Source organism: Harpia harpyja, chromosome 8, assembly GCF_026419915.1.
Source record: "Harpia harpyja isolate bHarHar1 chromosome 8, bHarHar1 primary haplotype, whole genome shotgun sequence".
Lineage (NCBI taxonomy): Eukaryota > Metazoa > Chordata > Aves > Accipitriformes > Accipitridae > Harpia > Harpia harpyja.
In genome coordinates, this window is record NC_068947.1 from 19868822 (window position 1) to 19892641 (window position 23820).

Genomic DNA, 23820 nt, shown 5'->3' on the forward strand with positions numbered 1-23820 from the left:
GAGGGCCTACAGTTGTATGATAATGTTGAATATATAGGAGTGTGTGTATTATTTTAAATCAGTATAATGGATATATTTGATTTTTAAAAGCGTCGTAGGTCAGGATTACCTCATAGTTACACATTTGTTCATAAACACCTATTTGAGTTGATTTCCTGCTCTATCGTGTCTTTGGTGTAAGTGAAAAGAAAAGCTGGAGCACTCGTTTTTGAGACAATACAGATAAAGCATGTGGTGCTACTAAAATTTTTTTAAAGTCTCATTTTACTGTTTTACGAGGCAGCATGGCTTCTCTCGGCCTTTTTCATTTGTATTTCTTGATAATTGCTTCTACCATTATACTTTAAGGAACTAATAAGTTAGTTCATCATGTGCTAAATTTAAGATATCATTCTTTTATTGGATGGATAACTAAAATCTGAAAACATCTTGCAGTTGTCCAGCTTGCAAATATGATCTGAGAGCAGATTAGCTCAGATGAGCTTGACTTTCTGAATGCATAGCTTCTATTCAGATGGGGAGGTACTGGCTTGGTGAAACATTGCCCACTTACAGAAATGTCATTATGCTTAGTTATTGAAAATTTTCTTGATGCACTGAATATATGTGTAATTTAATTCATAAATATGTCATCTTCCCGTCACCTTAAATCAAATCAATGAAGTCAGTGTCCACGGGTACTGAAGCAGCCCAAAATCATGGGAGCACAGATGCTCCAACAACAGCTTCCACTTCATACTTACTGTTGAATGATGGATTTTCTTTTCCCAGTTACTTGGTTTGGAAACACAATTGTGTCATTCTGTGTGATTCACTCTAAGATGAGATTCCTAATAGGGAGTGTTAGATTGTGAAAGAAGCAAATCAATCATCTTAATTCTTACGTGCCAGCAAATTGCAAGTGTCTAGTGAGAACCAGTTACAGAGTGTCTGCACAAGCTATATATTACAGCTTTATATATGATATATTAAAGAGCTAGCACGTCAGTCGTCATTCGCAGAGCAGCCCCTGGAATTGTTATTCAGGGGAATTCAAACACTGAAGTCTAAAATGCATCACTATGGGCAGGTATCCTGAGGGGGAGGGCTGAATATGCCTCTAATGCCAACAATGTACTAAGTTTTGCTTTACTCAAGCATAACTTTCTCTTCAGATGTGCAGAGTGAAAATTTACAGGTGCTTATATGGCCAAGAGTATCTGATGTATTCTTGCTAGGCAAGCTCTTACTATTGAGATAAAAAGGGAAAAGAATTACTGAGGATATGTGATTTTACAGAATGGCTGGATTGATGGAAATGTTGCAGTAGTCTAACAGTCAGTTCCTATGCACATGGGATTACAAATGAAGCAATCTTTCGTCAGCACAGCTTTCTCCTGCTGTGTGATTCTCATATGCCCAATTTAATTGAAAAATGCATTTTCCTGAACAGTGCTACCTGGGTGGGGTTCCGGTCCTTTCACTGTTCTGCTTCCTTCTATTAGATCATGCATTTGAAAAACAGCGTAAAAGTCATCAAAATAGGTCATTATCCCACTTAATGGATATATTTGTTAAATTTAATAAATAAGTCCCTCTAGAATACTCAGACAACCCAGGATACGTTTGGCCTATCAAGTGCTAAAACTGCGGTTAATAAATAGGAAAAATATATTTTCGCTGAAGCAGATGCTGCATAATTTCAGTTTTGGTGAATTCTGATTTAAACTATTACAAGTGAGTCAAAAAATGCTCCTTTTGACCAAGGGAATCAGGTGCAACAAATTAATGCTCAGATTTATATATATTTTATGGAGTATTTAGTGACTCTCAAGCTTGCCTCCAAGTTGAGTACGCATCAGAAATTGTTGTGGGATTCGTACTCTGATCGTTAGAAGTGTTTATAGAACATGATGCGTAACTGACTTCTTTCAGGTGTTAGAAAGTGGTAGAGTTTTAGGTTCTACTGCAGTGTTAAGTTTTACTGTGTATTATAAGGTTGGCAAATAAATCTGATAATTTTTATCAGTAAATAAGACTGATGAATAATTCATAAATAAATAATTATTTTCAGAAAATAAGACAATAAAATTCTGTAGCAGTTTTTCATATGAATGCTTTTTTGCAGGGCAGTTTCACTTACAAGCCTTAAAACCTACTTATTTAGGATGGAAATGTACTTGGCTTTTTCTACTTCACACAAGACTGAGAGGGAATAATGAGTGCTGATTCATCTGGCAGAAATGTCAGTGATGATTGGGGGGTTGTTTATTTATTTTAATTTAGACTCTTCAGCCTATGTTGAAGCACTTAATGATATGTTAATTTGGAATTAAATGTGGAGTTAAATTTAAACCTGGGGAATTTGTCACAGTGCCTTATGTGGATCAGGATGATGACATACAATGTATGTTCTTGATTACGGTATGGAGTTTCAATTCAATTTTTTCCCTGAGCTTTTTTTAATATTCCCTTGCCTACCTTGATGTTAGGTTGCCGTTGTCTTGCCTGGAGAGGAACTTTACGCATGCGAGAACAGAGAGATGCCAATGTTGAAAACATTGGGCTCAATGTATGAAAAACTATGTTTCATTTACAATTTTTACCCAAAAGAGTGCCATAGCATGGAAGCAGGATTTTTCTGCATTTTAATCCAGAGCTTTTGAGGCTGTGAATGGTGAATTATTTTTCTGAGACAATATTATTAATTTAACCAAATTGAATGAGGAGGGGGTGAGAGGAAGGGAAGGAGACCACAGAAATGGACAAAAAGTCTTGAAGTTGTAAAAGGGGAGAGCGGGGTCTTTAATTTCTATTTAATAACTCTTTTTCAGAGATAACACAGTCTTCTGGTTTGGGATGTGCGTTATCCCACAAATTTCCTTTAATACTCTGTGCTTTGAAATGAGAGGGAAATGCAGTCATAATCAGGTGACTGGCTGTTAAAAAAATTATAAAAGTGCACACATCTATAGCCATATATCGATATTTAATTTTAGTTAATAGCTAATTTATGTAGCTGTCAGGTAGCTAAGTGTCTGTAGTAATTATAATACTCTTTCACTGAAGGTAAAGAGTGTCGTAGCAGCCACCTTACAAAATCAGACAAAATTTCAAGACCTTGGGTTTCATAGCAGGCTGTAAAAATGGGAGAGGATGATTCTGGTTCTTCCTTGATGAAGTGGTGTGGAAATTCTAATGAACCTTTGCTCAAAGCTCTCTGCAGTTGCATAGCCATGTACAAAACTAAATTTGCATTGAAGTCCATCCCTAATTAAAAAGACACCTAGGTCATATTGAAATTAATCATTACATGGTAATAAAAGTTTTCCTGAATTGGATCTCCCAAGCTTTCTCATGCTTTGAACATGGTTCACTACCAGAAAACTTGTTATAACATGATCTACCTGCAAAAGGATAATTGCTCTTTATATAAGTTAAACATCTTTAGTTTTTTTTATAATTTAAGACAAATAGTCTGCAAGGCAAATCTAACTGAGACATTATTACATGTACCTGCTTATAGGTTGGGTTATTTTCATGATGTGATTTGGAAAACATTGAAATCCACATGCTGAAAAAGCAAAAGCAGCAAGGAATGGGAAAGAAATGAAAGTGATGAAGTTGTGCTTTTTTTTTTTTTTAATATATTAAAAGCATGTTCTTTTTAGTATGGTTCTAAATAATGCAGCTGTTCTTAAGTTCAGAGGTGTATTTCTTCTAAAGTTTGGTTCTTGGACAACACAGTATTGTCTAAGACTATGAGATGGTTATTCTTTTACTAACTTGTAGGAAAAATTTCTTAGGCCAGTTCTTTCATAATACCTTAAATGTTCATTTACTGAGAACTTGAGGAAGGAAAAGTCTTTTCACCTTATTGAACAAGATTTTCATACACATAAGAAGTTTCTGAAATCTGAAAAACTAGTGCTGCTACTTACTCTTGCCCTAGTGGTGATGTCTCTAAAGGACAGAAAATAAGAACTGTGAAATACTGTTTTCCATGGTTCTTGCTCTTTTAGTCTCAATTTGTCATAGAATCATAGAATCATTTTGGTTGGAAAAGACCTGCAAGATCATTGAGTCCAACCATCAACCATGCACACTAAACCATGTCCTGGAGTACCCCATCTATGCGCTTTTTTAATACCTCCAGGGATGGTGACTCAACCACTTCCCTGGGCAGCCCATTCCAATGTTTGACAACCCTCTCAGTAAAAAAATTTTTCCTAATATCTAACCTAAATCTCCCTTGCCTCAACTTGAGGCCATTTCCTCTTGTCCTATCTCCAGACACCTGACAGAAGAGACCAACACCCACCTCACTACAACCCCCTTTCAGGTAGCTGTAGAGAGCGATAAGGTCTCCCCTCAGCCTCCTCTTTTCTAGACTGAACAACCCCAGATCCCTCAGCCGCTCCTCATAAGACTTGTGCTCAAGGCCCCTCACCAACTTGGTTGCCCTTCTCTGGACACGCTCCAGCACCTCAATGTCCTTCCTGTAGTGAGGGGCCCAAAACTGAACACAGTACTCGAGGTGCGGCCTCACCAGTGCCGAGTACAGGGGAACAACCACCTCCCTGTTCCTGCTGGCCACACTGTTCCTGATACAGGCCAGGATGCCGTTGGCCGCCTTGGCCACCTGGGCACACTGCTGGCTCATATTCAGCCAGCTGTCAACCAGCACCCCCAGGTCTTTCTCTGCCGGGCAGCTTTCCAGCCACTCTTCCCCAAGCCTGTAGCGCTGCATGGGGTTGCCGTGACCGAAGTGCAGGACCTGGCACTTGGCCTTGTTGAACTTCATACGATTGGCCTCAGCCCATCGATCCAGCCTGTCCAGATCTCTTTGTAGAGCCTCCCTACCCTCAAGCAGATCGACCCTGCCTCCCAACTTGGTGTCGTCTGCAAACTTGCTGAGGGTGCACTCAATCCCCTCATCCAAATCATCGATAAAGATATTAAACAGAACAGGGGCCAACACCGAGCCCTGGGGAACACCACTTGTGACCCGCCGCCAACTGGATTTCACCCCATTCACCACAACCCTCTGGGCTTGGCCATCCAGCCAGTTTTTCCACCCAGTGAAGAGTACACTTGTCCAGGCCACGAGACGCCAGTTTCTCGAGTATGCCATGAGAGACAGTGTCAAAGGCCTTGCTGAAGTCAAGGAAAATAACATCCACAGCCTTTCCCTCATCCACTAGGCGGGTCACCTGGTCATAGAAGGAGATCAGGTTGGTCAAGCAAGACCTGCCTTTCGTAAACCCATGCTGACTGGGCCTGATCCCCCTCTTATCCTGGAGTTGCCATGTGAGTGCTCTCAAGACAAACCGTTCCATAATCTTCCCCGGTACCGAGGTCAGGCTGACAGGCCTGTAGTTCCCCGGATCCTCCCTCCAACCCTTCTTGTAAGTGGGAGTCACGTTGGCAAGCCTCCAGTCCTCTGGGACCTCCCCTGTTGACCAGGAACGCTGATAGATGACAGCGAGTGGCTTGGCAAGGACCTCTGCCAGTTCCCTCAGTACTCTTGGATGGATCCCATCAGGTCCCATAGATTTGTGAGTGTCCAGATGGCGTAGCAGGTCCCTAACTAATTCCTCCTGCATTAAGGGGGGTATGTTATGCTCTTCATCCTTACCTTCCAGCTCAAGGGGTGGAGTACCCTGAGGATGACTGGACTCACTACTAAAGACTGAGGCAAAGAAGGCATTAAGTACCTCGGCCTTTTCCTCGTCACTGGTTGCTACGTTCCCTTCTGTACCCATTAAAGGAAAGATATTCTCCTTGGGATTCTTTTTACTGTTAACATATTTGTAAAAACATTTTTTGTTGTCCCTTATGATAGTGGCCAGATTTAGTTCTAGCTGAGCTTTCGCCTTTCTAATTTTCTCTCTGTATGATCTAACAAGATCCCTGTACTCCTCCCAAGTTGCCCACCCTTTCCTCCAGAGATGATAAACTCTCCTTTTTTTCTTAAGTCCTAGCAAAAGCTCCCCATTCAGCCAGGCCTGTCGTTTTCCTCGGCAGTTCGACGTGCGGCACATGGGAATAGCCTGGTCCTGAGCCATTAAGATTTCCTTCTTAAAGAATGTCCATCCCTCCTGGACCCCTTTGCCCTTCAGGACCATCTCCCAAGGGACTCCCTCAACCAGTGCCTCGAAGAGGCCAAAGTTAGCCCTCCGGAAGTCCATAGTGGTGGTTTTGCTGACCACCTTCCTTGCCTCACCAAGAACTGAAAGTTCTATCATTTCATGGTCGTTAAGCCCAAGACCGCCTCCGACCATCACACCTCCCACCAATCCTTCCCTGTTCGTAAACAACAGATCTAGCAAGGCTCCTCCCCTGGTTGGCTCACCTACCAGCTGTGTCAAGAAGTTATCTTCCACACACTCCAGGAACCTCCTAGATTGTTTACTCACTGCTGTGTTGTATTTCCAGCAGATGTCTGGAAAGTTAAAGTCCCCCACCAGGACAAGGGCACACGATTCTGAGACTACTGCCAGCCGCCTGTAGAACGATTCATCCGTCTCTTCAACCTGGTCGGGTGGTCTATAACAGACTCCCAGCACAATATCTGTCTTATTGGCTTTCCCTCTCATCCTCACCCATAAGCACTCCACCTTGTCATCAGAATCGTGTAGCTCTCTACAGTCAAAACATTCCCTAACATAGAGAGCCACCCCACCACCTCTTCTACCTTGCCTATCCCTTCTGAAGAGCTTGTAGCCACCCACTGCAGCACTCCACTCATGGGAGTCGTCCCACCATGTTTCCGTGATGGCGACTAAGTCATATCTATCCTGCTGCATGATGGCTTCCAGCTCCTGCTGTTTATTGCCCATGCTGCATGCGTTGGCATAGATGCATTTGAGCTGGGTTATCGAATCCACCCCTAACATCGGCATGCTGCCCCCAGGCTCACCTCTGGTGCACCTAGTTTTATCCCTTACCTCCTTCAAACCTGGTTTAAAGCCCTTTCTATGAGCCCTGCCATCTCATGAGCGAGGATTCTTTTACCCCTTTGAGATAGCTGGAAACCATCTGTTGCTAGCAAGCCCGGTGCCATGTAAACCTCCCTGTGATCAAAAAACCCAAAATTCCACCTATGGCACCCGCCTCTGAGCCACGTATTAACCAGGTGTGTTTTCCTGTTCCTTTCAGTGTATTTGCCTGCCACTGAAGGGATTGAGGAAAACACTACCTGTGCTCCTGATCCTTCCACTAATTGTCCCAGTGCCCTGAAGTCCCTTTTGATTGCCTTTGGATCCCTCTCTGCAGTCTCATCACTGCCAACCTGCACAACCAGCAATGGTTAATAATCAGAGGTCCGAACCAGTCCAGGGACTTTCCTGGTAATGTCTTTTACCCAGGCCCCAGGGAGGCAGCAGACTTCCCTGTGGGATGGGTCAGGTCTGCATATTGGGGCCTCTGCCCCCCTTAAGAGGGAGTCGCCTACGACAATTACCCTCCTTTTTCTTTTTTCAGAGGATGTGAGAATGCGTGGGGTTGCCCGACTGGGCTTAGGCACCTCCCTAGATAGGGCTTCATCTACACCCTGATCTTCACTGGCCTGGTCCTCAAGTTCCAGAGCCCCATACCTGTTGAGTAGGGGCAACTGGGAAGGTGAGGGAGACCGGGAGGGGATTCGCCTGCCTCCCCGAGCAGGGACCTGTATCCATTCCCCTCCATCTCTTAGGTCCCCTCCTGCCTGGTGGCAGGAGGGCAGGGGAACCTCTGCTTCTTGTGGAGCCTCCATCTGCTGCCCCTGCCTCAGGGATGGTAGGGTGTGGGCCCACCAATCTATCTCCCTCTCACACTCCCTGATACTCCTCAACCTTTCCACTTCCTCCTTCAGCTCTGCCACCAGGCTGAGCAGATCACCCACCTGGTCACACCTCACACAAGAGGTGTCCCCGCTGACCTCCATCATTTCTGATAGACTCAGGCACTCCCTGCAGCCAGAGACCTGGACAGCTGCATGTTTGCATGGGACCTCTGTCTGCGTTGCCATATCTTTCCTAACAGTGGCTTTCACCCGAGTGGCAACCATACCTGGGTCTCCCTCTGGGCTGATGCCCACCACTTGAGTAGCCTTCTCGAGCTGGGAAGAGGAGGCAGCCGCGCAAACTGCCCCGCCACGCCCTGGTGGCCGGCACTCCTCGGGGCCGTTCAAATCTCCCGCGGTTGCCCCTGGCAACGCCCACGCCGCGTCAGCCTCTCCCGCGAGAGCCGCCGGCTCCGGCCGGGTCCCTCCGCCCTTCCCCGGCGCTCCCGGGCCTCGGGAACCTCCCTGTCCGCCTCACATTTATTTAACCCTGAGAGAGAGACATATTGCACTGTAAAAGTGTCCACATAAGAATACCTGTGGTGTAATTTCACAGGCTAACCAGAAGAAGAGAAGAAAGCTCAAATCTGATGGGGTGGTCACATTTCTCTGTCAATATGGATCTGAGCATTGCAGGTTGGGCTCATTTCCAGTATTTCACAGTATTCACAGTAATGATCTAGCATATCACTCTTTTATCATCATCTTCAAAGCGTGCAGGCAACAAAGCCATTCTCACACCTTCCAGTAGGCAGGTCACTTTTAATAAAGCTCTCATCAGAGTTGCTCTCTAAATTATATTTGACTTGTACTATACAAATTAATTAGTTCAATAGCGAATACCACATAATTGTGTTTTGCAGCTTGATAATGTTGTAATTATGAAACCTAGTAGTATGTAACATTATAATCTTATAATGCTTGATTCAGCAAAACACCTTAGAATAAAAATATGCATGAAATTCAGTGGAGTTTAACTCTTTGTGGTAAGGCACAGACTTCAGTGTTGTGCTGGTTTTGGCTGGGATAGAGTTGATTTTCTTCATAGTAGTTAGTATGGGGCTATGTTTTGGACTTGTGCTGAAAACAGTGTTAATAATACAGGGATATTTTAGTTATTGCTGAGCAGTGCTTACACAGAGTCAAAGCCTTTTCTGCTTCTCACCCCACCCCATCCCACCAGTGAGTAGGCTGGGGCTGCACAAGGAGTTGGGAGGGGACACAGCTGCGACAGCTGACCCCAGCTGACCAAAGGGATGTTCCATACCATACAATGTCATGCTCAGCGTATAAAGCTGGGGGAAGAAGGAGGAAGGGGGGGATGTTTGGAGTTACGGTATTTTGTCTTCCCACGTAACCATTATGCATGATGGAGCCCTGCTTTCCTGGAGATGGCTGAACACCTGCCTGCCCATGGGAAGTGGTGAATGAATTCCTTGTTTTGCTTTGCTGCGTGCGCAGCTTTTGCTTTACCTAGTAAACTGTCTTTGTCTCAGCCCACAAGTTTTCTCACTTTTACCCTTCTGATTCTCTCCCCCATCCCACTGTGAGGGAGGCGAGTGAGTGGCTGTGTGGTACTTAGTTGCCGGCTGGGGTTAAACCACAACAAGTGTGATTAAATTTAAGCACCTGCTTGAAATTTCCTCTGACTTGGGCAGAGGTGTATTGGGTCTGGCTGAGATGGAGTTAATTCTCTCCATAGCAGCCCTCGTAGTGCTTGCCATGCAAACCCAATACAAGAGGCTTGAGGAAATACCCATGGTATTTTCTGGTATATTCTCTCCTTTCACCTCGGAGGGCGAACTCCTACTTGATGAAGTAAGTTACGTATATGAAACCCACAGGATATACAAGTGACTTGACTACCTTTCTGACTCTGTAGAATTTGCATTCATTGCAGGTACAGAAAGCCCTTTGAACCACAAGTGTTATCTCTCTAAAACCCTTACTTGTGCTACTAATGCTTTGTATTTTGGAGTTCCGTGCATAAACCCTTATTTACAACATGTCTCGGTAGAAATGACTTGTGGGGAAATAGAAGTGCTTTCTGTATGTGAAATACATCTGTTAATTTGCATCAAGTTTGTGGAAGTGCTACTAGCATAGCTGTGTATGCTGTCCGTTTATGTAAGAGGTCTGATATAAATGCAGATGTACAGGTAAATAATGTTTTGGGTTTGTTTTGTTTTAAAGTATTCACTAAGGTAAAGCCTTTAAGGAGGTCTTGTGTTCATATTTACCAGTTTGGGCGAGTTTTGATTCATACAGCTGACAAGATGCAGACATTCAAATTTAGTTAAAACTTGACTGCATTACGTCAGTGTAACTCCTTCAGGCACATGCTCATGTTGAAGATTATGAACTATGACATATTGAATTAGCCCATAAAGTAGGCATACAACTGAAAGCTACATCTAAACGTGTTACCTCTTATCACATGCGCTGTAATAAATGATTGTGTAAATGTTCTTAGTGAAACCTAATTGTGACATGCAGCATTGGCATGATTTAAACTGTCTTCAAACTGGTGTAAGATAATATGTGTGCATGTGCAAATGAGGCCATCTCTGTGACTCAACTACTCTGTAATTCCTGCCATTAAGAATAGGGTGGTTGCTGACCCTTTTTAATTTTGTCATTTTGAAAGCACATGCTCAAAAGCAACTGTAACATTGGGAAAAACACGTGTTCAGTTCAGACCGGATGGTCACTGATAAGATGATGAATATGAGGCAATAAGACTGCATTTGTACCAATTTATTTGAGCTGGTTCCCAAACCTGTATTTGTTGAATCAATATATAGTCTGTCATGTAGCTGTTGTTTACAAAGAAAGTTTGGTGTCATTCGATGGTGTCTAGAAGAGGTGTTTTGGGTGCACTTTGTTTCTAATCTGGTTCAAGACCTTACATTGCTTTATAAAACTTCCAAAATTACAATTGCCAGTTTTAAAGCTGCTTTTCAAGTAAATTCAAAAGTCTTGCACATAATAGTCATTGCAGAGCTTTTCATCTAGTAGATAGGCTCCTTGAAAAGCAAACACAACAAACAAATATTATAATTACTTTTGGAAATTTTAAATAATGAACTATGAACTAAATAAAAATGATGGTTTGAAAGATAACTAATGGATTGCTGTTCCACATGAGATTTCTGTCATTATATCTATGCCAGTTAAGGGCTGGGGTAAGTGTGCCCCAGAGTCCAACACTGGAAACAACGTTGTATGCCAATAAAAAGTAGATAAAGTTACAAAATAGCATGGGTTTTGCCACTCTAAGGCTCCATCAGGTCTGTTGGGATTTGTCATGGTATCTTTCCTAGTACAGTGCTCTTTGCAAAGCTTTACAAGTAGAAGTGTGGTCTAGGACCATTGTGGACAAATGGCTTCTAACAATCCAGCATCCACCAAAAGATTTTGTAATAAATTTTCCTTCTTTTCCTGTGCTGCTCCCTTGCTTTTGGCTCCGTGTGTCTCTTTGTGGGATAAGAGAATAGTCTTGAAAGGATGTTTTAGTGCTATTACCCTTCTGTCTAGTTCTCCAAACATATTTCACTTCAATTTTTCTAGATGCTGTTGTTGAGTAGTAATGACCCATGAGGAAATGCCTGCAGTGAGCCCAAGAATGAGTGAAACTTCCTTAGAGATAAGTCTGAGAAGTGTTTCATTGAAGTAGTAGAAGTGAGCCTGTCTTTTATCCTGAGAAAGAAAGGGTTTCAGTGTCTGAAGGAGAAGCAGCAGTTGTGCACTCTCACACCAAATCCAGAGCTGCTTGGGAGGTTTGAGGTCCCGAGTGTGGGTTTTTCTCAAGGTCGTGATTGCTTTTGAGCACATGCTCTCAGAGGCACAAAAAGTTTCAACATCCTCCTTATTCTTCTCGATGGCGGGGCTTAGCAAAATGTTACAAAGCGATAATGAGCCAAGCAACAAAATGTTTATTATAGGAAGATTGTCATGGAGTTTTTGTCCTATTGGTTTGATGGGAGATTTTGAAGAGCAGCCTAGAATCTATTTTCAGCACCTAATAATGGAGATATTCACCACACAAAGAAAACTCCTGAAACAGTCTTGAATGCACATCCTTGACTCCAGTTATGTCTGTACTCCCTGCTTATTTAGGGAATTGTCTTTTTCAGGATGGAGGAATTGAGTTGGCAGTTGTGAAAAAGGGAGGGAATACTGTATCAATGGGTAACAGCGAGGCTGTATGTCTTTCCATTAGTGTAACTGATGATTTAAGTAGCCATCAATACTCAGAACAAAATCAACACTGGAAAATTGATCATGGACTTTGCCAGCTAGTGTCAATAACTGGAAATCCTCAGGCAAACTTTTCTAGCAGTTCAGAGATTGAAACAATTGTTTGCAAATCATTTACTCAATGCAGACACAGCTGCCTCAGTCTGATGGACTCCAGCACAGTTTCTAAGCCAGGCACTTTCAATTTCTCAGTGTCATTCAGTGTCTGATTCATCATGTGAGATGGGCTTGATTCACTTTGGCCATTGTTTCCCTGCGTGTAAAATGGATGTGATCATAATCTGCTGGTTGTAGTATCTGTCTGCCTCACTTGAGCTATTGTGCGGGTCAGTTAATGTCCGTGCTGTGTGCCGCAGCTGAATAGGAAACAATGGAGCCTGCAAGCGCTGCCGCCGCTGACATGTTCCCGGTTGGGTGGCATTGAGAGAGAAACTTTGTGTGCACATCCCTCCCAGCCTCTAGGGATTTGGATATAATCATGGTACCATGATGGGAGCTGGGTGCCCCTCTCTGTCAGCCTGGCAGGCCCAGCCATGCCTGCGCTGTGGCCTCCCCACAAGCACCGTGCCAGCCCTGGTGCCGCTTCTTTGCTGCCAGAGTTCAGGTCCTTCTCCTTCTGCTCCTTCCTCTCTGTTGCACCATTTGTCCCTTTCCAAGGGCAGGAGCTGTCTGCACGTAACACAGAGTGCATCGGCGGCAGGGAACAGACAGGAGTTTTGGAGGATTGGCACCACCCAGAGAAAAGGGGCAACTGGGGGACAGCAGCCCCAGCGCTGCTCCCTGCCACCACTGCATAGGCTGCAGCTCTCCACAGCTGCCCCATATGATCCTCTGGGGACAGGGAGGATGGGGAACAAGGTGAACTGCACCCCCAAAACCTTTCCAGTTCCTGGGTCTGGAAGGCTTTGCAGGCAGTAAGATGCTCAGCAGTGCTGTAGTACTCACTTCCCTGTGATCTGTGATGACTCGGTATTATAATGTGTTCAACTGGTATCACCCGTGGGTCCCTGCAAGGCACTTGGACACCAAACTTCTCCCTCAGGCCACTGACATCCAGCTCCTTTTTTGTAAAGCCTCTTTGTCCCTAGCTAATGAAAATTAACATCTGTCGTGTGATACAATGTCTGCTCAGAATATCAAGGTGCTTCACCTCTCTCTCCTCTGATAGAAGGAGATGCTTTAATTTGATAAAGGATTAGTGTAAGTGCAGTGGGGAGACAAAAATCGGACTTGCCTTCTGTGCTGAAGATTTATTAAGTATCTTACAAAATATTGTTTTCAATAAAATTAACATGAAGGGAAAAAAATTCACTGTTACGTAGGCTTTCTAGTAAGTCAATCTAATGAACAAATTAAATCACAGAATTAAATTTTGTATACACATTAGGCTTACAGCCTACTAAAGCAATTTTTGTTTAAACTGGAAAATTTGTTTTAAAACATCATTTTACAAGATTCAGGACCCATATTTGCCTCAGGGCTGAAGTTACAACTTTTTGTTTAATTTTCTTGTTCCGAATTTGGTGTAGTAATAGGGTGGCAGAGAGTTGCGTCAACTATCTCAAGGTGGTGTTTAAGAGATGTATTGCAGAGCAGAGCCCTATTACATCATCATTGATAACAGCACTGAAGCAGTGTAGCCCTAATGCTCGTGACTCCATGAGGATCTGTATTGGGTTTGCATGACAAGGTTTTGGTAGCAGAGGCCTACAGGGGTGGCTTCTGTAAGAAGCTGCTAGAAGCTTCCCCTGTGTCTGACAGAGCCAATTCCAGCTGGCTCCAAGACAGATCCGCTGCTGGCCAAGGCTGAGCCCATCAGCGACAGTGGTAGTGCCGCTGGGATAACAGATTTAAGAAGGCGAAAATGTTGCTGTGCAACAGAAACTGCAGCCAGAGAAAGGAGTGAGAACATGTGAGAGAGACAACCCTGCAGAACCCCACGTCAGTGAAGAAGGAGGGGGAGGAGGTGCTCCAGGTGCTGGAGCAGAGATTCCCCTGCAGCCCGTGGGGAAGACCATGGTGAGGCAGGCTGTCCCCCTGCAGCCCATGGAGGTCCACGGTGGAGCAGATACCCACCTGCAGCCTGTGGAGGACCCCACGCTGGAGCAGGCTCCTGGCAGGACCTGCAGATCCGTGGAGAGAGGAGCCCACGCTGGAGCAGGTTTTCTGGCAGGACTTGTGACCCTGCGGGGGACCCACGCTGGAGCGGTCTGTGACTGAAGGGCTGCAGCCCGTGGGAAGGACCCACATTGGAGAAGTTCATGGAGGACTGTCTCCTGTGGGAGGGACCCCATGCTGGAGCAGGGGACGAGTGAGGAGTCCTCCCCCTGAGGAGGAAGGAGCAGCAGAGAAAACGTGTGGTGAACTGACTGCAACCCCTATTCCCCGTCCCCCTGTGCTGCTGGTGGGGAGGAGCTAGAGAAAACTGGGAGTGAAGTTGAGCCTGGGAAGAAGGGAGGGGCGGGTTAAGATTTGGGTTTTTTTCTCATTACCCTACTCTGATTTGATTGGTGATAAATTAAATTGATTTTCCCCAAGTCAAGTCTGTTTTGCCTGTGATGGTAGCTGCTGAGTGATCTCTCCCCATCCTTGTCTCGACCCACAACCCTTTCGTTATATTTTCTCTCCCTTGTCCAGCTGAGGAGGGGAGTGATAGAGTGGCTTTGGTGGGCACCTGACATCCAGCCAGGGTCAACCCACCACAGGATCCTTACTGAGGGGTGCTGCATGGGTGCAGTGTACTTCTGTGGTGGTATGGCGCAACGTAAGGTTGGGAGGGAAATAACATTCAAAAGATTTTACTGAGGGTTCTAAAGCTCTGGTGTGTATAGAAATTTAGATGCCCTTTCTCACTGATGATACTGGGAAATAAGTGACCCCCTACAGCATGACATAAAGGGTCTAGCATTAGAGTGGTGATTCCTGTCCCTGAATTGCTGCAGGGTTACAATGACAGTAACAGGTGACAGTCAGGGGGTCCTTAATGAAGTGGAGAGAAGCCAGTCTTAATAAAAGCTTTTGTATCATCAGCTGTCATGTGCGTGCTCATGTGTGCGCACATGTGTGCAAGCACTTGCACTCTAGTAATGTAACTTTTACAGTCTTCAATTCTGAATTACTTAGCTCTGTAACGCCTGCTTACTGATTACATTGGTGCATTATTAGCAGTTACTTATCTTCTTCATTGCAATTGCTCGCTTACTTGAATGTGCTCTTGTGCACCAGATTTCCTCAAAGTACTTGCAAATAGCGTGTTGCTCCTAAAAAAAAAAAAATCAAGATCAAGAGCAGATAAATTTTGATGTGAGAAGGGAGTTGAAATAATGAAGCACACACAACTTCCAGGCTTACTTTTAACACAGAGTTGGACAGTCTGTCCTATACGCCTGATGGAGCTGAAAAGTGCTTTGATTGTTCTCACCTTGCTTCCAGTAAAAAAAAAAAAAAAAGCCAACCTAGATAATACAGCACAGCTTTAGGTCAAGGTTGCTTGTAAAATAATTTGCCTACAGATGTCTATTACAGTGTGTTATAGTAAGCCAAATTTAATACACTAACTGTTGTGGCGATTTAAGATTTAAAAGCTGTGATGAGCTTTGATAGTGAGCATTTAAGAGGAAGGGGAAATAACAAAGACATTCCTTCCTGTAGACCTCTCGCGTGTTGACTTACGGCAACGTGTTGAGTTGAAGGGAATTGATTTGTGCTTCTTTTAAAAGTGGTGGGGAAGAGTCCAGGAACTTGTAAAGCATAGACCTGTGATCTGTTATGTGGTGGAAATGTGGGTAGGAAATGGTATTCAACATTTCTGGTTGATGTTTCAAAAAAATGCCTTACTTACCAGCAGTGCTCATCACACACGCCTTTATGTTTTTCTTTATCATAAGAAAACAGAATCTCATAACAGTAAATTATTACTTTAATGGCATTGGAAATATGTTCACAGAAATGTCAGCTCTTTCAGATAATTTCTGTGTTGAAATTTCCTTGCAGATGAATTACTTCAGAAAGAGCAAAACTATTCTGATGATGTTTTGGCCAATATGATCAGCGAACCCAGAATCAGCTATGGAAATGATGCTCTCATGCCTTCATTGACGGAAACTAAGACCACAGTTGAGCTTCTTCCAGTGGATGGAGAGTTCAGCCTAGATGACCTTCAGCCATGGCATCCCTTTGGTGTTGATTCTGTTCCAGCCAATACTGAAAATGAAGGTATGTACAATAAGGGGGAAAACCACAGAATATTTTGAGTTGAGCTTTGTGGGTTTTCTTCACATCGTTTCCTGAAACTTGACATCTTTCTGATGTAAGCAGGATAGAGGTTCTCAAATGTAAGTTTAGAACTGGTCTGCCGTGTCAGCTGTGTCTCTGATGGAACAGAAAATCCTGACTAAAATTTGGAATTTAGACACTCAATGAATTTCAGTGTTGAGCTTACTTTCCTTTAAAAGCAAATCAAAATTAATTCCAGCAAATTATGAGTGACAGTCTTATAAAATACATGACAATGAGCTAAGGGGGATAGATAAGTCATTAGTTTTGTGCCATAATGAAATGAGTGTTTTAGTTAAGGAAGAGCTATTTATTTGCTGGCATGAAAATGATTACCGATCCAGCACAATCCTAGCATGAGAGTTGATTTTATTTCCCCACCACCACTGGTTGTCTGGAATGTACTGCAGAAATGATCCTGTATACTCAGCAATGCAACTGGCTAGTGAAGACTTTTTTCATGAGGAGTATTTTATGTTGCTCATGGACTAATTTATTGAAATGACTGCATAATACTTTAAAAATTTATGTATAATCTGGAATTGGTATTTTACTTAGGTTACAGAGCCAATTAATCAGAAATCTGAGGGACTTTGATCATGTCATTCAAATTCCTGCTACTGTGTTTGTTTTCCTTTATCAGTTCAACTCCGCCATCATTAGTGATAAGTTAATCACAATGGTGGAAGTTTGATACTGCAAAGCAGCAGACAGAGGCTGAAGCTACAGAAGCATTTTTTCAGGCAAATTTGTGTTTTGTGGATCTGTGATTTCTAGCTGAACTGCACAGACATTAACATCCTCCAGAAGTCCTTTGAAATCACTGGCTTAGGCTATGCCTGCTCTCAGAATGAGTTTTGAGACCAGCCTTAGGCAGTTAGTCTTGCTGCAGCACAATGTGTGAGCGACTGTGGGCAGCTGGGTGCTTGGGAGACAAAACATGGGATGTGGGCATGGATTTGCTAGGTCTGGTGCCAGGTGAAATCAGTGGAGTCAAGAACCAGTTTTGTAATCAGTGGGTCATCCCCAGGAGTCAGAGAAGCATAAGATCAGGCAAAAGAAAAGACACGGCTAGGATCTGAGCAAAGGTCAACAAATCAGTAAGGCAGAAGTATACCAGATTTGAGGGGAAGAGGAGAGGCTGGTCAGGAGTGGGGCTAAAATCAGACTGCCAGGGAGTTAGCACTACAGGTAGGGACCAAGAAAAAGAGCGGACAGAGCTGGAGCAAACTCAACAGGCTGGCCAGCAGCAAGAACCAGAGAAGACAGGAGATGGTGACAAGGACTCCAGACGTGTCTGGGGGGCACTTGTGGCCAAGTGATGTGCTGAGTGGCCGAGAGCAGCTGGCTGGATTGCGTCAAGTGCTGGCAAGTAGCACAGACGGCTGTCGAGGCTGGCAGACTAAACTTCAGTTTCCTGGGAAATCAGCTGCAGTGTGCTATAGTGCACATGTCAAGGCTGTCTGCCAGGAGCAGGCCGCAGTCCAGCTGGTGGTGTCTGTCCTGCAGGAATTTTCCAGTACAGCTCTTGCTGCAGTTTTTCCCATAGCCAAGGCATACAGGGCATCAATTGCTATACTTGCTGCCTGGAGGGGGGAAATTAATTACTTTTGAAGTCTATCCTCCCAGCTTTCAAAATTTACTGATTTCAGTCACCAAGTTCAGAAGTTATTAGGTAGACAGGTGCACCCAGACATACCCCACAGTTTAATCACACAAGCGTTCTTTTCCTTCAGAAACCTGGCTAAGCACAGAATTTAATAATGAAAGGTACATACTTCAATGTGACAGTGAATTCCCATAGGAAAGTATATTGAGCGTGGTTCTCCTTTTAAAATGTGTGACAGCAAATAAGAAACTAAAATTCTCCTGCCTTGAATAACATACCGTTTAATTATGAATCCTGTGTATTTTAATGCATTACACCATTTGTTGCAGCGCTTCTTAATGTTTACTGTGGGAACATCTTTTAACTTTCATGCCTTTAAGTTGTTGGGGTGTAGGGGTTTTTTTGATATCAGGATTGTATTTGTCATGAAGTTACTGCAGCAAACAATTCTGTTAGGCCAACTATTATTACTGTTTACGTCTGCAGAGTTAGAAATAGAAATTATTTGATGACTTGAACTTCTTCAAGTCTTTCTTGTTTCCCGTTATACTTCTCTATCATCTACCCAAACCAGTGTTGTAATGTGATCATGCCTACAATACCTTCTTTCTCTCTTTAGATACCCTCTCTATAGTTTTGCTCCTAGTATCGAAGGGGAGTTTCACAGCCTCATGTTTTTCTTTTGTGTTTGTCTCCCACCTCTTTGTTCCAGAAACCCAGGACTAACTGTGCCATTTGTCCTCACGTCCCATGCCTGTTTTCTTCCGCAGCCATGGTCTAATCCCAGGCTTTGTCTAAATTGCTTCCAAAAACATGTGTCTGTCTTGTTATAATATGCTTTGGAAGTAGAAAGAAGTAAATAACAATTGACAGAATTTTCTCCTCTTCTTTCCTCTCCCTCTCCACTGAAGGTCTTTTTGCATAGACTGTTTTTCACACAATAAGTTCCCCTTATGCAGGGAGGGTTTTGTATTTTATGCAGTACTGAACAAGTCATTGCTGTTTCTTAACAAATAACTGTTGATCAAAAAAGGCATAAGTTCAAAAATCATGTGCTAGAGAAACTTCAAATACTGTAGAGTGACTAACCATTGCAATTTTAGTGATGGTCAGCATCTCTTGCTGCTAGGAGGTGCTAAGCATGCCAGCAAAGGTCAGAGAACTGAGCATCTCAGCTCACATTTACTTGGGTGAGGGCTCAGGGTACTCAGCACCGTCAGTCACAGCATGTTCATGTGAACAGCCTGGTATCTGGGAAATCTGCTGAGTGGTTGGTCCAGCAGATTTAACAGAGACTACCAAAGGAGTTTCAGGTGGCAAGCAAGTTACAAGTTCTTTTTGGTCTAGTTTGAAAGCTGAAGTCAACTTTTAAAACTCTGCTGAACACAAATCTAGAGAGCTATCAGCTTGGCATATGCAGGTGGGTTTCTGGGTAGAATGAGAGTCTCGACTTCCTCACTGCAAAGAGCTGTTGCACTGTATAAGCAATAGTTTTCTTCAGTCCTGAGCAGGCACGTCAGGTAAATCATTCACCTCATTGCAATTTGCATTCCTGTCAAAACAAATTTCTCATGGGACCATTGATGTCTGAGAGGCAACTGAACAGATCCTGGAGCTAGCTGCGTTAGGACCTGGGATCCCACCCCCTCTGTCACAGTCACAGCGATGCACTTGTTTTTAATGAACCATTTGGGGAATGCTTAAACCAAAACGTGATTGTGGAAAATGTGGAAGGAAATGCAGCCCTTAAGTCTGTGCTTCAAAGTATCCAGTATTCTGCCTACAAGCAATGAAGTTAAAATATTACAAAAACAACTCTAAATTTGTCATTAGTTCCCATGCCTGTTTTCTTCCATGACCATGATCTAGTCTCAGGTTTCACCCAGAGATATTAATAATGTATTGGATTGGTGCGTTGCCGTGTGATCTCAAGGTTTCTTAACTCCATTTGAAATTATCCCAGTCTAAACTGCATGTTTAGATAAAGGGATAAGTTTTATGCAAACAGTTCATTGTACTAAAATTGCTTTTTCTGATGAATGAGTGAAAAATAGCCTAAAAATAAAAAGACCTGGAAAGTCTAGCATAGCTCAGTAGTTTCTGAAAGTATTTTCTTCCTTGTTGTTTCCCTGAGGTAGTTCCCCAGTAAATGTACACAGAAATTAATCCAAAGCACCAGGTAATACACTACACAACTTGCATGGCTGAATGAATATATGCCTAGCATATTGAGATACAAATTAGGTTAACCAAAAATACCCTCTGAGGACACTGCAGAAGGCACCACCAAACTGTCAGGAAATTGTATTTTAACAATGAAAAATGCACCTTCAGAGGTGGGGGCAAATCTCCAACAGCTGTGAAGCTCTGACACTGCCAAGGTCCCTGGGCATTTTGCCAATGTCTAACTGGGTTTAGTGTTTCACCCTTTGTATTTTGCCATGCAGTTACAGTTAGCCTTAGTGACAAAATATTTATCTAAAGTGAGATTTTTGTGAATGTACTGTTTTGTCCTTATGACTTGGCCAGTTACTCCCTTCAACGCTGTTCTTGGTAGGTGAGCATCCCATAGCTCTCCTCAGCTACTAGTTTGTGCCAGCTTTTGAGCTTTTTGATTCACCTTTCTTTTATTTCTGAAAAGAGAAGCAACCACGTTCTCTCTTGCTCTTCTGAGATGTATTAGCATTAGATAGGAGGTGGGTTGTGTACCCTTTATAAAGCCTGTGTGATCAGCGTAAGCAGGTATATACCAATTTGGTTTCATGAGGCTATTTGGAAAATCAGTTTTCAGTCTTAATTCTGTGTACTTCTGTGCACATGGGAGTGTGTTCTGGAGCATCAAAATGAATGCAGTTTTTATAATAGTACACAGTACATCTTAGAGTTTTGATTAGTGATAAATGCTGTAATAGGTTTAAACTTCTCCCCTCTACATCAACTGTTGTGAGGTGCTGTAGTCCAGCAGGGCAGGCAGTGAGGAAGCCCACAGACAAGATTTTTCAGAGTTAACTGCTGATTGTGTGTACATCAATACAGGGGCAAGAGCAAGCAGGTTTTAAAATGCAACTGAAATTCAAAAGGTGGCAGCTCAGGGCTCTCCAGAAACCAGCCTTTCTTTGTATCATGTTGCCCAGGGCGTGCTGCACTTAGGCACCTGCAATCACGATCTCTTTTGGAAGACCCCTGGCTCTGAGCTTTTGCCTCCAGTTTTTGCCCTGCAACTGCTTTGTGACCTTGAGCAGGTCGTTTCACTTTTGTGTCAGTTATGAAATGTGCTGGTGATGGTTGCCTTTTCCCCTGTAAAGTGCTTCCAAAACTATAGATGACAAGAAGAATTATTCATTATTAATACTTTCACCTAACTCCACAAATACTGCATTACCCTGTACAGCATAAACTTCCTCCATCCTTTTCTCCCTTTACCTACTCCCATTTTTATTGCTACCCACAACCTGCTCTCAGTCTGCCATAGTTGTGGGCATGTAGGGTTACAGAGTGCTGAGCGAGAGGGAAATAAAACCCTTCAGCCTTCTAGGGAGAATGCAGGGCGAGGTCGACAGAGGACGATTGCAGGAGCAGTTTGGGTAATTGTCATGGTTTAACCCCAGCCGGCAACTAAGCACCACACAGCCGCTTGCGTACCCCCAGCCTCCTCGCTGGTGGGGTGAGGTGAGAAGCAGAAAAGGCCTTGGCTCTGTGTAAGCACTGCTCAGCAATAACGAAAACATCCCTGTGTTATCAACACTGTTTTCAGCACAAATCCAGAACAGAGCCCCATGCTAGCTAGTATGAAGAAAATTAACTCTATCCCAGCCAAAACCAGCACAGTGATGCTGGTCCTTGGTTGTTTCTTCCCTTCGGTCCTTTCCACTGAAAATTACTGCTGACCTACCTGAGGGCTGGTGCTGACAATATTGGAAAACCTAGCAGAAGACTTAAATAGGAAAATACTCAAAATTGTAGTTTTTAGTTAAGGATGGAAATTGGGTTTTGTATAGCGCTATGTAAGGAAAGCAGTTACATGGTCTGCTAGTGCCACTCTCAACTGCTGTGAAGGAAAGTGGTTTGATGGCTTGCCTCTGCAGCACCAGACGAGCAAAACTGTGAAAATTCTGCCCTTCCAGAAACACAAGCAAGTCAGATATGCAGATGCACTTTTAGTCTGCGGCTACTATAAAGCTGATTTACTGCTTGCTTCTGGAGGCAGGAGCTATTGCTGTCACCTCCTGTGTACAAAGGACATGGGTGCCACATAGGCTCTCACTTACAAGCATGGTAGGTTGTTTGTCAAACCCATAGGAATGCTAAGCAAGTGACACAGACTTCCTAAGAAGATGGGCAGTCCCCCTTGCTTAAGTCAGCAGTATCATCAGCTTAGCATGATTTTCTGATGCTGAATACAGCAAGCAGTTCATGATTGAAAACTGTGCTTTTGCCAGGTTTCCTATGTTACTGTGGCTCCCTTACTTCTGATTAGAATGTTCATACTTGAATCCTGAATTTCAAATGAATGAGAATACCTTATTTTAAAAATTCTGAATTCCAAGCTACAACGTAAAATTTGATTTCTGAATTTAATTTCTTTCTGACACTGGCACTTGGGTAGATAAGGAAGGCAACCGTATTGGAGCAAAAGAGAAACAACAAAAAAAAAAGAGGGGAAAAAAGATCTGAATGTTTTAATGAACTTCTACAATATGTTCAGTTTGGACTTAACTGAGGCAGTAGGTAATGACTGAAACAACTCTAAAAGTTTTGAACATCCTATTTTCTATTAATGTCAGTGAGCTCCATCAGTCTTAGGTTTCAGCTGGTAAAGCCTTAGTACAGTAATAGAAGCATTTTAAAACTGTGTATGACACACAATTGGGTAGAGAGTGGTGTTCCTCCTTTGCTTCCCTTTCAAAAATCAGAAGGCAAATTTACTGTCTATAAATAGGAGCACATCAGAATGAAACATTGATTGTATTCTCAAAATGTGCTTTACTTTTTAAAAACTTTGTAGCTAATGCTGTAAAGAATCCCTATTGAAAGGAAAAAGGAGTAAGGATTCAGTGGGTTTGTAAGTCAGCATTGATCAAGACTGGCTGCAAGAACTCACTCATCATGTCTGTTCTTGCTGCCAATTCTGATCAGACAACTGGAAAGTTTGCACATAATGAATATAGTTTTGCTCTATAGACAGAAGTTCTTTGATCATGATGGTTTCTCACTTTAAGTAGTAACCAGAATGTGATGCAAAATTGACACATCAGCTGTGAAGCTTTCCTTTTGAAGTGGTGCCTATGCCTTCCTTTTATGTCCAGGACTAACTGAAGACAGATGTTTTCTAGCTGTTGCTTTGGTAACTTCGTTTATTCAGTATGTCTTCTGCATTGTCCCAACAGAAGAGTAGTTGACTTTATCATTTTGGGGGATTTCGTTTATTTTTTGTTTGCTTTTTTGTTTCTTTTCTGCACATGCCCAGTTGAGCCAGTTGATGCCCGCCCAGCTGCAGACAGAGGACTCACCACACGACCAGGTATATAACTTGCATGGCTTTTACCTAACCTGTGTTTTCCCAGCGTGCATGTAGTCTGCTTGAGCTGAAATGATCACCTTTTTTTTGGTATAACCCTCTCTTAATGTAATGCTATGCCATGAACCAGGGAGGAGTTCCCACACAAAGCCCCATCAGCCTGTGTGAATGCTGTGTCAAGGGTGTTTGGAATGGATACTTGGAGAGGGATTGGGACCCAGAGACCCAGAACTGATACTCATATCAAGTTGTCATCCTTCTAGCAGTAATGCTTTGGCAGGTGCAGGAGGCAGTAGGCATGGTACCCTGTAGTGCGGAGAGTACTTTTAATTTGGGAACATATGATAGAAGTGT

General features: G+C 43.3%; 1 protein-coding gene across 4 annotated transcripts in view; it reads left to right on the forward strand.

Annotated features, from left to right (window-relative positions):
- The window catches only part of APP (amyloid beta precursor protein), a 241499-nt gene that overhangs the window by 194777 nt on the left and 22902 nt on the right, over nucleotides 1-23820 (forward strand). For 2 of the 4 annotated variants that reach the window (XM_052793800.1, XM_052793802.1), the window contains 2 exons: nucleotides 16058-16279; nucleotides 23416-23469. In XM_052793800.1, the coding sequence (XP_052649760.1) occupies nucleotides 16058-16279; nucleotides 23416-23469 (276 nt within the window). The remainder of the gene's footprint in view (nucleotides 1-16057; nucleotides 16280-23415; nucleotides 23470-23820) is intronic. The other 2 variants (XM_052793801.1, XM_052793803.1) reach the window with 1 other exon arrangement.